Source organism: Polypterus senegalus, chromosome 8, assembly GCF_016835505.1.
Source record: "Polypterus senegalus isolate Bchr_013 chromosome 8, ASM1683550v1, whole genome shotgun sequence".
NCBI lineage: Eukaryota > Metazoa > Chordata > Cladistia > Polypteriformes > Polypteridae > Polypterus > Polypterus senegalus.
This window is the reverse complement of record NC_053161.1, coordinates 118,397,250-118,411,816: the sequence shown is the minus strand read 5'-3', so window position 1 is coordinate 118,411,816 and position 14,567 is coordinate 118,397,250. Positions and strand designations below refer to the sequence as shown.

The following is a 14,567-nucleotide window of genomic DNA, read 5'->3' as shown; positions in this document are numbered from 1 at the left end:
GGGCACCAGTGGTTCATCTGCCAATACTGGTATTTTATGGCGAATGCCAATCGAGCTGCATGCTGCTGGGCAGTGAGCTCAGGGCCCATTAGAGGACATGGGGCCCTTGGGTCACCCTCATGAAGTCTTTCTGGTTGTTTGGTCAGAGACATTCACACCAGTGGCCTGCTGGAGGTCATTTTGTAGGGCTCTGGCAGTGCTCATCCTGTTCCTCCTGCCCAAAGGAGCAGATACTGGTCCTGCTGATGGGTTATGGACCTTCTATGGCCCTCCAGCTCTCCTAGAGTAACTGCTTGTTTCCTAGAATCTCCTCCATGCCCTTGAGACTGTGCAGGGAGACACAGCAAACCTTCTGGCAATGACACGTATTGATGTGCCATCCTGGAGAAGTTGGACTACCTGTGCAACCTCTGTAGGGTCCAGGTATCGCCTCATGCTACCAGTAGTGACACTGACTGTAGCCAAATGCAAAACTAGTGAAGAAAAGATGAGGAGGGAAAAATGTCAGTGGCCTCCACCTGTTAAACCATTCCTGTTTTGGGGGTCATCTCATTGTTACCCCTGTAGTGCATCTGTTGTTAATTTCATTAACCCCACAGCAGCTGAAACTGATTAACAACCCCCTCTGCTACTTAACTGACCAGATTAATATCCCATAAGTTTCATTGACTTTATGCTATACTCTGATTAAAAAGTGTTCCTTTAATTCTTTTGAGCAGTATATATATATGTGTATGTATATGTGTGTGTGTGTGTATATATGTATATATATATATATATATATATATATATATATATATGCCAGCAACACTCATGACAATGACAAAACAATTACATTGTCAATCATGTTACGTTATTATTAAAATGTTTCTTTTTCTTTTTCATTACTTCTTTAACACACTACTTCTCTGCTGTGAAGCGCGGGTATTTTGCTAGTATATATATATATATATATATGTGTATGTATAGTATACAGTGCTAAGCATAAATGAGTACATCCCACTACATTTGTCAGAAAACCTTTAGTTTCCTTTCAGTATCAACATTTTCTATGAGATACTGTACTACAAAATACTCCCACAAATGTGGGCCATTGATTTCAAACAAGATTTGTTAATTTGCACACACAAAAAAGTGATTTTCCTAACAAATTCATTCAAGCCCATGTTGCAAAATGTACACCCCAATTATAGTCTTAGGAGAAAAGCCACACTTAAGACTACAAAATTCTAATTAACAGGCATTCAACCACAGGTGAGTCTAATGATTCCTTTAAGAGGTCTCCAGCAGACAGGTGACTATAAAAGGGCATTACTTAACAAAGAAAAGCCCTTCCCATTTCATGCTATCAGCAATGGCTCCACATGGAAGAGAAATGTCAAAAAATCTGAGAAAGGAAATCATTACTTTACACAAAAAAGTTGAGGGCTACAAGAAGATCAGCAAAGCTTTACATATCAGTCAAAATACTGTAGCAAAAGTGATCCAAAAATTTAAGAAAGATGGAAGTGCAACCATCTTACAGAGACGTCCAGGCTGTCCACGGAAGTTAACATCTCGACAGGAGCGTCTTCTGATGAGAAGGGTTGAAGAAAATCGCCATGCAAGTTCACTGCACTTAGCTAAAGCAGTAGAAAGCCAAACTGGAGTGACCGTTTCCCCTGACACCATATGGCGCACACTGCAGAGGAATGGCATGCATGGGTATCGTCCACGACGGAAGCCTCTCCTAAAGCCCATGCACAAAAAAGCACGCCTAGAATTTGCTAGGGCCAATGCTGTAAAAGATGAAGACTACTGGAACTCAATAATCTGGAGTGATGAGACAAAGATTACTGTTTTTGGAACGAATGGTTTCAAAACTGTATGGAGTTGTAAAGGTGAGGATTTCAAAGAAAAATGCATGGTGCCTACAGTGAAACATGGTGGTGGCAGTGTCTTTATGTGGGGCTGCATGAGTGCTGCTGGTGTTGGGGAGCTGCATTTCATTGATGGTATCATGAACTCGTACTGCTCTATACTGAAGGAGAAGATGCTGCCGTCACTCCGTGCACTTGGTTGTCGTGCACTTTTCCAACACGACAATGATCCAAAACACACATCTAAAGCTACTGTTGCATTTCTGAAGAAGAACAGGGTGAAGGTGATTGAATGGCCAAGTATGTCTCCTGATCTGAACCCAATCGAACACCTGTGGGGAATTCTGAAGTGACAAGTTGAGCATCACTCTCCATCCAGCATCCAGGCTCTAAAAGAGGTTATTCTTGAAGAATGGAAAAAGATAGATGTTGCAATATGTCGCCAACTTGTTCATTCCATGCCTAGAAGACTTGGTGCTGTCCTTTAAAAATCACGGTGGTGTGGTGTTATGGGTCCACAGCTCGCTGAGCAAAGACCATTTAAATAAATAATCACCGCTCTCGCGGTTTCGTGAGGGGGCGTAGTGGTTGTAGCAAGCCTTGGGGCGATCTGCGGTGTGGGCGTTTCTCACCGAGTGCACAGGTGAGGAACTGCCCACATCCGTGATTGTTCCCGTGGCTAATGTGCTGCAGCTGCTATGGCCCCTCGCAATATAAAGAAGCGCGAGTCGGTTGGGTCAGAGAACGAACACGAAAGAAAGAGAGAAGGAAACAGAGGTTACAGCAGGAAGCAGTGAGGAGGAGAGCGCAAGTCGGTGAAGCAGGAAGCGGGCAAGCGCTCGCAGGCAGCTGAAGGCAGCCTGGGTGTTTGGCCAACACCTGGGAGAAGTTGTGGTCGCTCCCGTAGAGTTAGACATGAAGGGCGGGAGTGATCAGAAGGCGCAGGACTCTCCACGGAAGGTAGCGAGAGTCGGGACTTGGGACGTGGTGTTCCCTGCGTGAGAGCTTTGGTCGTGGGGAATTCCCAAGTCGCTGTCCGGAGGGGCCAACCGGAGCCAAGGATCGGTAAGGCAACTGTCAGCAGAAGCAGGTATAAAGAAGGTCAGCTGCAAAGTGAGCGTCTCACTTGGTACGGGGCCCAGATGATTGAAGCAGGAGAGACACTGGAGTGAAAGACACCGGGCTTGCTAATGATTTTAAAGACTGTTTTCTGTTGAACATTTTAACCTCGTCGTTTTAAGAAGATTTTCTTTTTATTGATTTTTAAACCTCCACGTTTTTCTTTTTATGGATTATTTATTGAACTATTTTTGAACACTGTTTTTGATTGTTGATTTGATTTTTAATAAAAGCACTATGCACCTTTTTATACCATCCCCTAGCTATGTTGCCATGTTGTTGCCTCCACTGTCTAGCTCACTCAGTGACATTATCGACGGTGTTGGGTTGAAGGGCTCCTAAACAGTAATGGGAGTGTGGAGCCAAACCCGCATCGTCACAGGTGGTCAATCGAAATACTAGATGTAGTAGTTTTTGTTGCGGGGTGTATTCATTTTTGCTTCAACCAATTTGAGTAAAACTGAAGATTTTGTGATCTAAGTTATATTATTAACATTAATTTCATGTTATGGAGTTAAACAAGTGTTCAATAAAACTGTTCAAAGTGTTCAAATTTTTGAAATTGTTCTTTTGTTCATTTAGCTACTGATTAAATTCATACTTTTTAAAGGGGGTGTACTCATTTATGCTGAGCACTGTATTATGTTTAGCTGGCCAAAATTTGTAGACCATTACCCTTTGTACTTCAGTTATTATATGAATAGTCATAGATTATTTTGGTTAATTTGAAAGTTTATATTTTTTTAGACTTCTGATAAAGACGCTCCTGGCGTGGTACTAATGCAAAATCTGGCATTTTTAAGTGGGTTTCCCTCATCCTTTAAGGAGACCGAACAACTCAGATTAAAGCTCCCACAGATTATAACTAGTAAAATTGAACAGGTAAGATTATTTATTTAAATTTACTATTTGTATAATTTGAAGAACCTCGCAATATTCTTATTAACATTATTTTCAACTTTTGTCTTCAACATCTAATATTTTATGTCATATATTCAGTGTTACCACTGTTTTCCATTTTGAAATAATTTATATTTACTTATTTAAAAAATACAAGTTTTGCTCAGTTTGTTGGAAATATTGTGTAGCTGTTTAAATGTTACAGATGTATTATTTAGATTTTTACCTTTTTTTTTTCTTAACCACTGTTTTTTGTCTCTCATGAATTAGATTGCTAATTAAATGCTTTATAAAAGTTCTGTATTTTAAGATATAACTAATTTTGTACCCTTTATAGAGCCACTTCAAAAGAACTCTGAAAATTTGAGGCATAATAAATTTCTAAAGAATGTGTCCTCTGTTTTTCTGAGTAACAGGATTGTAATGATGATTTTTTTTATCCTTATTTTTTACTGTCAATTTAAAAGCTGAAAATTTTAATTAGGCAGGAGACCATATACCTGCAGGGATAGTGAAGGTCGAGCTGCACCAGGGATTCATTTTGAGTCTGATGCTTTTCATGAGAGTGATTGAGGTGGTAACCAGAGAGTTGCATCAAGGATTGCGATGGGAGCATTGTATGCTGATAATCTTATTTTGATGACAGGAAAGGTGACGCTGAAATGAAGGTTACTGAAATGGAAGGCTAGTTTGAAAGGCAAAAGGCCTAAATGTAAATGCCGGAAGGTGCCAGCTGGAGATAAAGTGTCATGAAAGAGTTAGGTGCATAGCCATGCAGCATGTGAGGTAGAGGTACTGGTATAATCTCAATCCAGTACCTGGAAGTGGGTGCATAAAAGATGCAGTGGAATGAAGGGTAGTCTATAGGTTGAAAGTTCAACTTTTGCTGGTAGTATGTTTGAAGCGGAATGCTAATGTAGAAACATAGAAAAATATAGATTTTTAGTAGTGGAATTTTATTATTAAAAGTATGGAGGTTCTGTTACATAGCAAGGGTCAGAGGTGCAAGTAAGACATTTTGACAGCCTAATAATGTCTGGAGCCTTCAGCATTTCTGGGCAGATCTCATCCACCTCCTGTGGCCTTGCCACTAGTTGATTTGCTTAACTTCATCGGTGAACTCCCACAGAGAAATGGGCACTGGACTCCTCCACAGAGGGCATGTCCATCAGGTTCAGGAGTTTCTCAAAGTGTTCCTTCAACCATCAGGAATATCCTCTGTCCGTGTCAGCACTTCTCCACCCTTGCTGAGAACACCCTATTTGAATTCCTGCCTTCCATTTTTGAGTTACATGATGGTTTGCCAGAACTTCTTGGAGCACAATTGATGGTCACTCAAAACTCCTTCCACACCTTGGTTTTTGCTTCCCTGACTGCTAAGTCTGCAGCCCTTTTAGCCTATTGGAACCTCTCTGCTGCCTTGGGAGTCTCATGTACAAACCATAAATGAAAGGCCTCCTTTTTCAGCCTAATGGCATCCCTCACATCTGGTGTCCACCATTGGGTCCTTGGGTTGCAACTTCAAGAGGCACCTATGGCCTTCAGGCCGCAGCTCTTTGCATCCACTTCCACAATGGAGGCATTGAACAAGGCCAATTTGTCTCTATGTCCCAAGCTTCCCCTGGGATGTGGGAAAAGTTCTATCACAGGTTGGAATTGAACGTCTTCTGGATAGAGGCCTTCCCTAGATGTTTTCAGTCCACCCTTGCTAATGGCTTGGGCTTTCCAAGTCTGTCTAGGCACCACCCCCACCATCTGACCCATCTCACCATCAGGCGGTAATCAGTTGACAGCAAATTCGCTGATGTGATTATAAAATCGATCATAGATCTTTGGTCTAAGGTGCTCTGGTATCAAGTACACTTATGAGCCACCAGTGATGTCTCTGCCATTTTTATAGTGTTATTTGTTTTAAGAATAAATAAGAATATTTTTAAGAATAATCTATTTTTAAGAATGGATTTTATGAATTTATTGGTTTTGTTTTGCTTGTTTACTTTATTTATGACAAGATGTCATTTAATTATGTATTGCTGTTGCAGAGAAGAAATTGGTATACTTCTTGCCTTTAGATGTCAAGTGCCATGAGGTATTTTTTTCCTGAAAGATGTAAATTCCTTCCAAGTGTGTCTTCTATTCTCAACTTTGTAATGATTTAACTTTACTTAGCAATGCCAGCTAAAGATTCAGATCATAGCATTTCAGATACTTGGTGATAGAGCACCATACATTAATAGCAGGGGAATTAGTTTGAAATTTAATAGCTCTGCTCTCTGTTCAGAATTGGAGCAACTGTTTTTTGTGGCAGTTTGCCAAGCCTACCCAGTGAAAGGTTAACATGGTTTTTCCAACCTTCTCATGTCACTCTCTGTATTTTACTTAACAGTTTGACAGACCTTTACTTTGATGAGGTGTCATTCCAACATGCTGATGTTGCAACTTCATTTCACCCATGTCAAACATCTTTAAATTTAGATTACAATAAGTAGTATATTTAGACTGTATAATGAAACTGATGTACACTGTAGACTGTCTCAAAGAGGAGAGAACACTCAGTTGATGGTCTGTCTGCTTTTGTAGTGCATTTACAGATACTGCTTTCAAAGCTTCAATTTGTTTTTTGATACCTATAATGGACATCACTTTTTAAGTAATCAATCACTCACTCGTTCAGTCTTCATCTGTCTTGATAAAAGTTGCTGTGACAGCACACTAAGTTGGTGGTTACAGTATCTAGTTACTGAATTCACAGGAGAAGATCTCCCAGCCCAGCTGAGAGAAAGTGTGTGAGAGAGAGCAATAATCTTTAGCATACTGTGATTCTATCTTCATTTTTCATTCTTGTAGTACTGACTTGATACATATGCTGCAGAATGCACCCATGCATCCATACCAGATACCTAAACTACAACCATGTTCCCTAATCAATCTAGAGTGGTCTTGCTCTAAAAGCATCAGAGAGCAAACTATTATTTTTCTGGACAATTTCTTATATTTGGAGGTGCCTTTTCTTGTAATAGTAATATTACACTGTACTATTAAACTTTCCAGTGAAAATTGGAGATCATGGTCTGTAGAGGCCAAAATGATAACCTCTTGCCCTTCAGTTACGAAATAGGAACAGATGGCAAGATATAGTATACGGGTAGTCGTCAACTAATGACCTATGCATCTTACGGTCGGTACTGTGTCTCATAGGCAAATGACAGTTTTCACCACACCAGCTCTGTATGCCATTACTCATTCATCTTAATCTCATTTTATTACCTGCAGTGGTTTCAACTACATTCAGTTACATTTGTCTTACAATTACAGGGAAAGGGTGTTATACTGTGTTAGCCATTATGAATGTAGTAAAAAGTCAAGCAAAATGACACCTTTTATTGGCTGACTAAAAAGATTACAATATGCAAGCTTTCAAGGCAGCTCAGGCCCCTTCTTCAGGCAAGTTACATGTTGCCTGAAGAATGGGCCTGAGTTGCCTCGAAAGCTTGCATATTGTAATCTTTTTAGTGATCGAGCAGTATGAGGGAGGAAAGAAGGCAAATGTGATCGCATGTGACATTAAGTTATCCATTAAGTTATCCCATTGTAACCGGTGTTCACTGCATGCGCTGTACTTCTGTGTTCTGGCTTTGAATCCTGTTAAGCTTCTGTATTGTGACTCACAATGTGCCACTTTGTGTGAAAAATCCTTTATTTGTTAATGTTTTATTATTAACTGACTGAAATGTTAAAACAAAACATGAGTGCTCAAACTCTGCCAGTACAATTCCTTGTCTCACAATTAACACAATGCACACTGAGAAAGGCTCACACTGATGACGTAACATAACAGAGACAAAGAAGGGATTCATGAAGCTGTTAAAGGTTCGACACCTATAAGAGCAATAGAAATAACAAAACAAAATTAAATGGAAAAAATAATTTGCAAAAAAATGATGGTAAAACTAAACAGTATGCTAAGAATAATGATAAAAAGGATAGAAAACAAACAATATGACTTAAGGGACTTATTATATACAGTACTATACATACCGTCAGGTTTGAAAACATATGCCAGTCTGTATTTCATCCAGATCGACTTATGATCAGTCCGTTGAGACCAAACATGGTTGTAAGTCGGCGATTACACTCCCTTTCAATAGACTCAATTTAATGACAAAATACTCAAACTCGTCAAATGCAGTGATCACAGTAGTGGCCCCTGATCCCCATATTCTTGTTGTTCAAGGTATCACTCAGGGTGCATGGCCCTAATCCTTTAAGTCCACTGTACTTGTGTGGAAAAGATTCATTCAAGGACCAAAACCTGGATAATTTTTCTGGAAGGGGGTAGCCCCTCATCCTCCTTCTGTTGGCCCATACCTCTCTATAATAATTTCCTCATTCTGTGTTTGAAGATTGCAGAAAAAACTACATGAAACTGATTTCTCATCATCCAAGGAAGCACTAAATCCATATCACTGTGCGTTATTTTAAGATGTGTGTGTATATCTATGTATGTATATATGCATGCATGTACTGTATGTATGTATGTATGTATGAATATATTAAATATATGCTATAGTGGCCTGCAGAGGGCTGTCCTGCCACCCAGACCCAATACAGATAGAAGCAGGACACAAGTTCTGCACGCCCTTTTTTTTCCCCTTAGGAAACGCTTTCCCTCATTTCCCATCTTCACATCCCAGTCCCAAGCACCAACAAACACTTGAGCACAGCGCACAGCACTTTATTTCTTTTTCTTTCTCTTCACTATCTCTTTGCCTCCACTCCTCTTCGACAAGCTTTGTCCACCTCCTGCCTTCTCTGGCTCCTGGAGTAGTGACAGCTGGCTTCTTTTATAGAGCACCCAGAAATGTTCCAAGTGTCCTATAATTTTCTTCCGGCACCATTTCTGGGTGTGGTGGAACCAAGGACTCGGCCGTTCTCTTTGTGCCCCAGCAGATTTGAGCTTCCATGCTCAAAACCCATGGCACTGCTGCAACCCCAAGGGAGCTGCCCTCTAATGTTCCAGAGGAGGTAATTTCCTGAATATGTTCTCTCCCCCATTCCTTCCACTATATAGGCGTCCTGTCGGGACAAGGGCACTGGCCATCTGCCACTATATATTGTACTGTATATATATTATATGTATGTGTGTGTATGTATGTATATATAAAATAGTTGTGTACCTACCTGATGTAACTAATGCTAATATTAATCAAGACTGAAAACTGTGCAGCACTGTTCCCCCAACATGTTTCTTTGTTCCCAGGTGGGGTCCTACCTGTTTTCTTACCCAAAATATCTTCACCTGCTGTTAATACAGCTTTGCTATTCCTCTCCCACCAATCGTCCACACTTTCAAATAACTAAACTTCATTTCATTTAAACTTTCTTCCTAAACCCGTTCTAAATACCTTCCTCTTTTAATCTTCACCACTTTATCATTGCTGCTGCTTACTTTGGTTTTATTTTTATATTCATTCTGATCTCCCAGTCCATCACCACCACTTTATGCTGCACTGTCACACTTTCCCCATTTATGACCTTACAATTCTGTTATCTCTTTCACCTGAAATGATCTACACGTTAGAAAGTCTATTTGACTTTCCCTTCATTCATTACTGATTTAGTTTCTTTTCAAAATATTTAATTATTACCACATCAGATGAACTGACAAAATCTGCTATCCTCTCCCCTTCCCCATGTCTCTCCCCTACTCCCCACCTTCCATTTACCCTCTCTATTATCTCTCTACTTTTTCCCACATGACCATTTAGATCGCCACCAACAATCCCCTTTAATTCTTCCTTTACCTCCCTAAGGTCTTCATCCATTTGTGGCCAAAAATGCTTCTCCTCTTCCTCACAACACACTTGAGGAGCATTTGCACAAATAACATTAATTAGAGATTCACCAAGGTCCAGCCTCACTCTCTCACTTGTCATCTTCACAATAAGAAGACTAACTTTTATTTCTTTAGATACTGCTGTACACACACAATGTCTCCCTTACTCATTTGCTTCACTGCACAACAATTTAAAGCCTCCTCCCAGTTCTCTTGCTGTATTTCCCCTTCCATCTAGTTTCCTGTACACACAACACTCCCACTTTCCTCCTTTCCATCAAATCTACCAACTCTCTTACTTTCCCAGTCATTGTACCAACATTCAGAGTCCTTACCGTTAACTTTTTTTTCCTCTCCCCTGTCAATTTCTACATCTTCTGGACTAACTTCTGTTAAAATTTATACCAAAAGCTTTAGAACTAGATGATACCTGCATGTCATGCTTTTGTTCTTCATAATTGCTTCAGTTTCACTTTAGATGTACATCTGCTTGTATATTTACTGAAGTATGATAGAAGGATTCAAGTGTACAAGGTACAGTATATGTAAACCTTGAACTTAAAAGTAAACTTAAGTATACTGCAGTGTGCAATATACATGCATCCTAAAAATTACAGTAGATTCCCAACAGAGATAGAAGAGAAGCAACTCACTGTTAAGTCAGTGACTTCAGGTTGGAAATTAAAATTGAAAGACACTTGTACGAAAAATGGTAGATGAGAGAAGGAGCTTCTTTAATTAATTTATAAAAATATCCTAGTACTTGCACTTAATTGGTGTGTTTGTTTAATCTGAATAATAAGAGACCCTGTTCAATAAGTATTGAGTACCTGTCACACTGCAGTACTTTCCCAGAAAGTTTTAGCCTTCATTTGCAAAATCTTAGGCATTCATTTACAGTCAAGTCATAGACCTCTGACTAGCAGTAGTGTGTATTGTGACATCACCAGTGACAAAAGCATTGTTCCATACAACTTAACACAGCAAAATAAAATAGGTTTTAAAACAGAGGAGTGCTCAACTGGAAGTACAATGCATACAATTGCTCAAAAGAGATAAGAGTCCAATCAATTCTTCAAGCCAAAGAAAAGAAAAGACAAATGGCAACCTCAAGAAATGAAGGAAAACAAGTGTTTAGAAGCATACAAACAGAGGAAAGGCTCGTCGAACTTTGGAGCCTGCAGAAATGTTTATTTCACATCTCAGTTTTGTTGCACCACAGCATATGGAGTAAAATATATATATATATACACACACACACACAGGTTAGCTGGTTACCACATTTTTCTGTGGTATTTTTACTTGATATAATGTTAGTTTTGGTGTTAATTGAAATGAATTTTAGTTCATCTTTGTTTTAATTAAATGAATGTTAGAGGTAGATGTACAGTTCATTAATTCACATTAATGAAGAATTAATCATTTTAGTGTTCTTCATGGGTTTATTATTATTTTGCATTATCTTCGAATATTTTTTCTTTTAGAGTAAGGTCTTACAAAAATAGTAAAATCCTTAAAAATGCATTTTTTTCTTTCTTTTCCACATTTCATATAGTTTCAACTCTATTCTGAAGCCAGTATCGCCCTTCTCCAGTTAAATAGGCCAGCAGATTATTCTGAACTTGCTCAGCAAGCAAAGAAGAATTTAACCATAGATGGAAAAGAACTTGCAGTCAGTCTTGCTTACTTGTTATGGGACTTTAGTGCTATCAGCCAAGTAAGTTTTATTTGCCTCAATGACTATTCAGTTTCTACATAACTCAGAAGTCTATTTAAGTTTCTTCCAGGGCCAAAGTAAAATAACATGGTCTGATACACATTTTGTGCTCATTATCATTATCAAAAGATAGTATTTTGCTGAATGCCATTCCTGTTATTTAAAGCTTTGTTAGAAATTTAGACAATAGTGCTTCTTGCATGGCTTAAGAAAAATTATGACACATACAATTTAGCAAAAAACATTTTAAGAAATCTTTCATAATAAATTTATGTCTTGATTCATTACAGTTTACATCATTTAGACTGCACAATTTGATATTCGTGAATTGTATATGCCTGTTTCTTTTGTTTTTCATAATGGTTAATTCAAAATAGCTACTTAGACAAATAACACATTAAAATTGCACAGTAAGCTCTTCTAAGGAAGTTGTAGATATGATTTAAAGTTCAAAACATCATTGTTTATTTTAAATTTAAACTAATTCAGAATATAATATGGTATGTGATATTTAATTAATAATCATTCAAGTGTGTGTTTAAAAAGTAATGATTTGTTAAATGTATTTTTATTTGAACCTTTTGAAAGTAATGAATGCAATAGGTTGATCTTGGTTAAAAACTTCTCATCTTAATGAGTTATTGTGGTTACTGAATAGTAAATGATTTACAGATCTTCACCTCACTAAACATTACATTAAATGAAAACTTTAAATCCTTAAATCCATCAAGGTGACCAGATAGTAGTTAGCACTCATGTCAATATGGCTGGCTATTGGCAATCTGGCAGGTATAATGTAGTCATCCTTTAGAGGCCATTAATGCCTCCTTGATTGCTTTACACGTTTTTAAGAATGTGTAAAAGTGGTCAAGATGAGAACCTCTTTTAGGATATGTTCACAATTGTTGTTAGTACTTATTTATCCTTTAGGATTGTCAAAAACAGTGATGAATAATAGATGACTGCAACAAAATAAACATCAGCATCATTCTAATCAGCACCATTGTTCCTCCTAAATATATTCTTCTGATCAGTACCCGAGGCAATGTAAAACTTATTTCTTTTACAGAGCTCTTCACTGAGTGCTGGCATAGACTGCTGTGAATAATGCTCATTTAAAATACAAGTATAGATTATACTAATTGCTAAATATAGTACTTTTACACATATAAATTTTGTTAAAATACACAAAGAACCATGTCAAAACTGATTAAACATTAATCGATAACCAACAAAATCTGTCAATTAATTAACTGATCTCCTATTTGGGGATCACAGAAAATGCCTTCAAATAGGATATGAACTAGAAACAAGACATGGCTTGCCTTTTTTTTTTTCAAACTCTTCTGATTTAAGGAGTTTGGGTTGCTAATATTCTGACATCTCACCTCATCCAGGTTACTGCTCAGGGATGTCTTGCTTTTCTTGTGTATTGATCACTTACGTCTAGGCTACTCCTTTGGTATTTCATACTAGCTTTCCTCAGTATAGCCAGGTGGAGCCTAAACAGTGGTTCCACTACCTTAAGCCCTCTCATCTGCAAGTGTTATTACTAGAACTCAGAAGTGACTATACACTGCCTAGAAATGCCCCACCTCCACTCAATACATTATGTAAAAGTGCACCTTTTGTTTTGCCAATCCTCAAGCTATTTAACATATAGAAACATGGACATGTTTGGCGTAGAACAATCCCACAGCACTTAATCCAGTCAAGAGATTGAGGGCACTGAGCTTATTTCAGTTGCATTGAGTGAAAGGTTAGGTGCTCTATCTGGATTGAGACCTGTTCATCAGATTTCCTACTGATGCCCACACCAGCATGGACTATTTTGTTTTCAATAACTAATTGAAACCATTTTAAAACTGATCTCCCTATAACTTTTTAAAAAAGAAATATTTGAATAATTCTATAAACAAGATACAGAAAATTATGAAAACAGGTTATTAAAAGTGAAATAAAGGGAGACCTATACCGTATTAAGCAGGTGTTCTTGATGTTGTGTGCATATATATATATATAAAAATATATGTATATTTATATGTGTGTGTATATATAGATGTGTGTATATATGTGTGTGTGTGTGTATATATATATATATATATATATATATATATATATATATATATATATATATATATATATATATATATATATATACATATATATATACATATATATATATACATATATACACTCACCTGAAGGATTATTAGGAACACCATACTAATACGGTGTTTGACCCCCTTTCGCCTTCAGAACTGCCTTAATTCTATGTGGCATTGATTCAATAAGGTGCTGAAAGCATTCTTTAGAAATGTTGGCCCATATTGATAGGATAGCATCTTGCAGTTGATGGAGATTTGTGGGATGCACATCCAGGGCACGAAGCTCCCGTTCCACCACATCCCAAAGATGCTCTATTGGGTTGAGATCTGGCGATTGTGGGGGCCATTTTAGTACAGTGAACTCATTGTCATGTTCAAGAAATCAGTTTGAAATGATTCGAGCTTTGTGACATGGTGCATTATCCTGCTGGAAGTAGCCATCAGAGGATGGGTACATGGTGGTCATGAAGGGATGGACATGGTCAGAAACAATGCTCAGGTAGCCCGTGGCATTTAAACGATGCCCAATTGGCACTAAGGGGCCTAAAGTGTGCCAAGAAAACATCCCCCACACCATTACACCACCACCACCACCAGCCTGCACAGTGGTAACAAGGCATGATGGATCCATGTTCTCATTCTGTTTACGCCAAATTCTGACTCTACCATTTGAATGTCTCAACAGAAATCGAGACTCATCAGACCAGGCAACATTTTTCCAGTCTTTAACTGTCCAATTTTGGTGAGCTCGTGCAAATTGTAGCCTCTTTTTCCTATTTGTAGTGGGGATGAGTGGTACCCGGTGGGGTCTTCTGCTGTTGTAGCCCATCCGCCTCAAGGTTGTGCGTGTTGTGGCTTCACAAATGCTTTGCTGCATACCTCAGTCGTAACGAGTGGTTATTTCAGTCAAAGTTGCTCTTCTATCAGCTTGAATCAGTCGGCCCATTCTCCTCTGACCTCTAGCATCAACAAGGCATTTTCGCCCACAGGAATGCCGCATACTGGATGTTTTTCCCTTTTCACACCAT

The 14,567-nt window shown here is 38.4% G+C and overlaps 1 protein-coding gene across 1 annotated transcript in view; it reads left to right on the top strand.

Annotated features, from left to right (window-relative positions):
• The window catches only part of gnptab (N-acetylglucosamine-1-phosphate transferase subunits alpha and beta), a 148,337-nt gene that overhangs the window by 50,267 nt on the left and 83,503 nt on the right, over nt 1-14,567 (top strand). The window contains exons 7-8 of the mRNA XM_039762176.1: nt 3,726-3,860; nt 11,270-11,431. Of these exons, the coding sequence (XP_039618110.1) occupies nt 3,726-3,860; nt 11,270-11,431 (297 nt within the window). The remainder of the gene's footprint in view (nt 1-3,725; nt 3,861-11,269; nt 11,432-14,567) is intronic.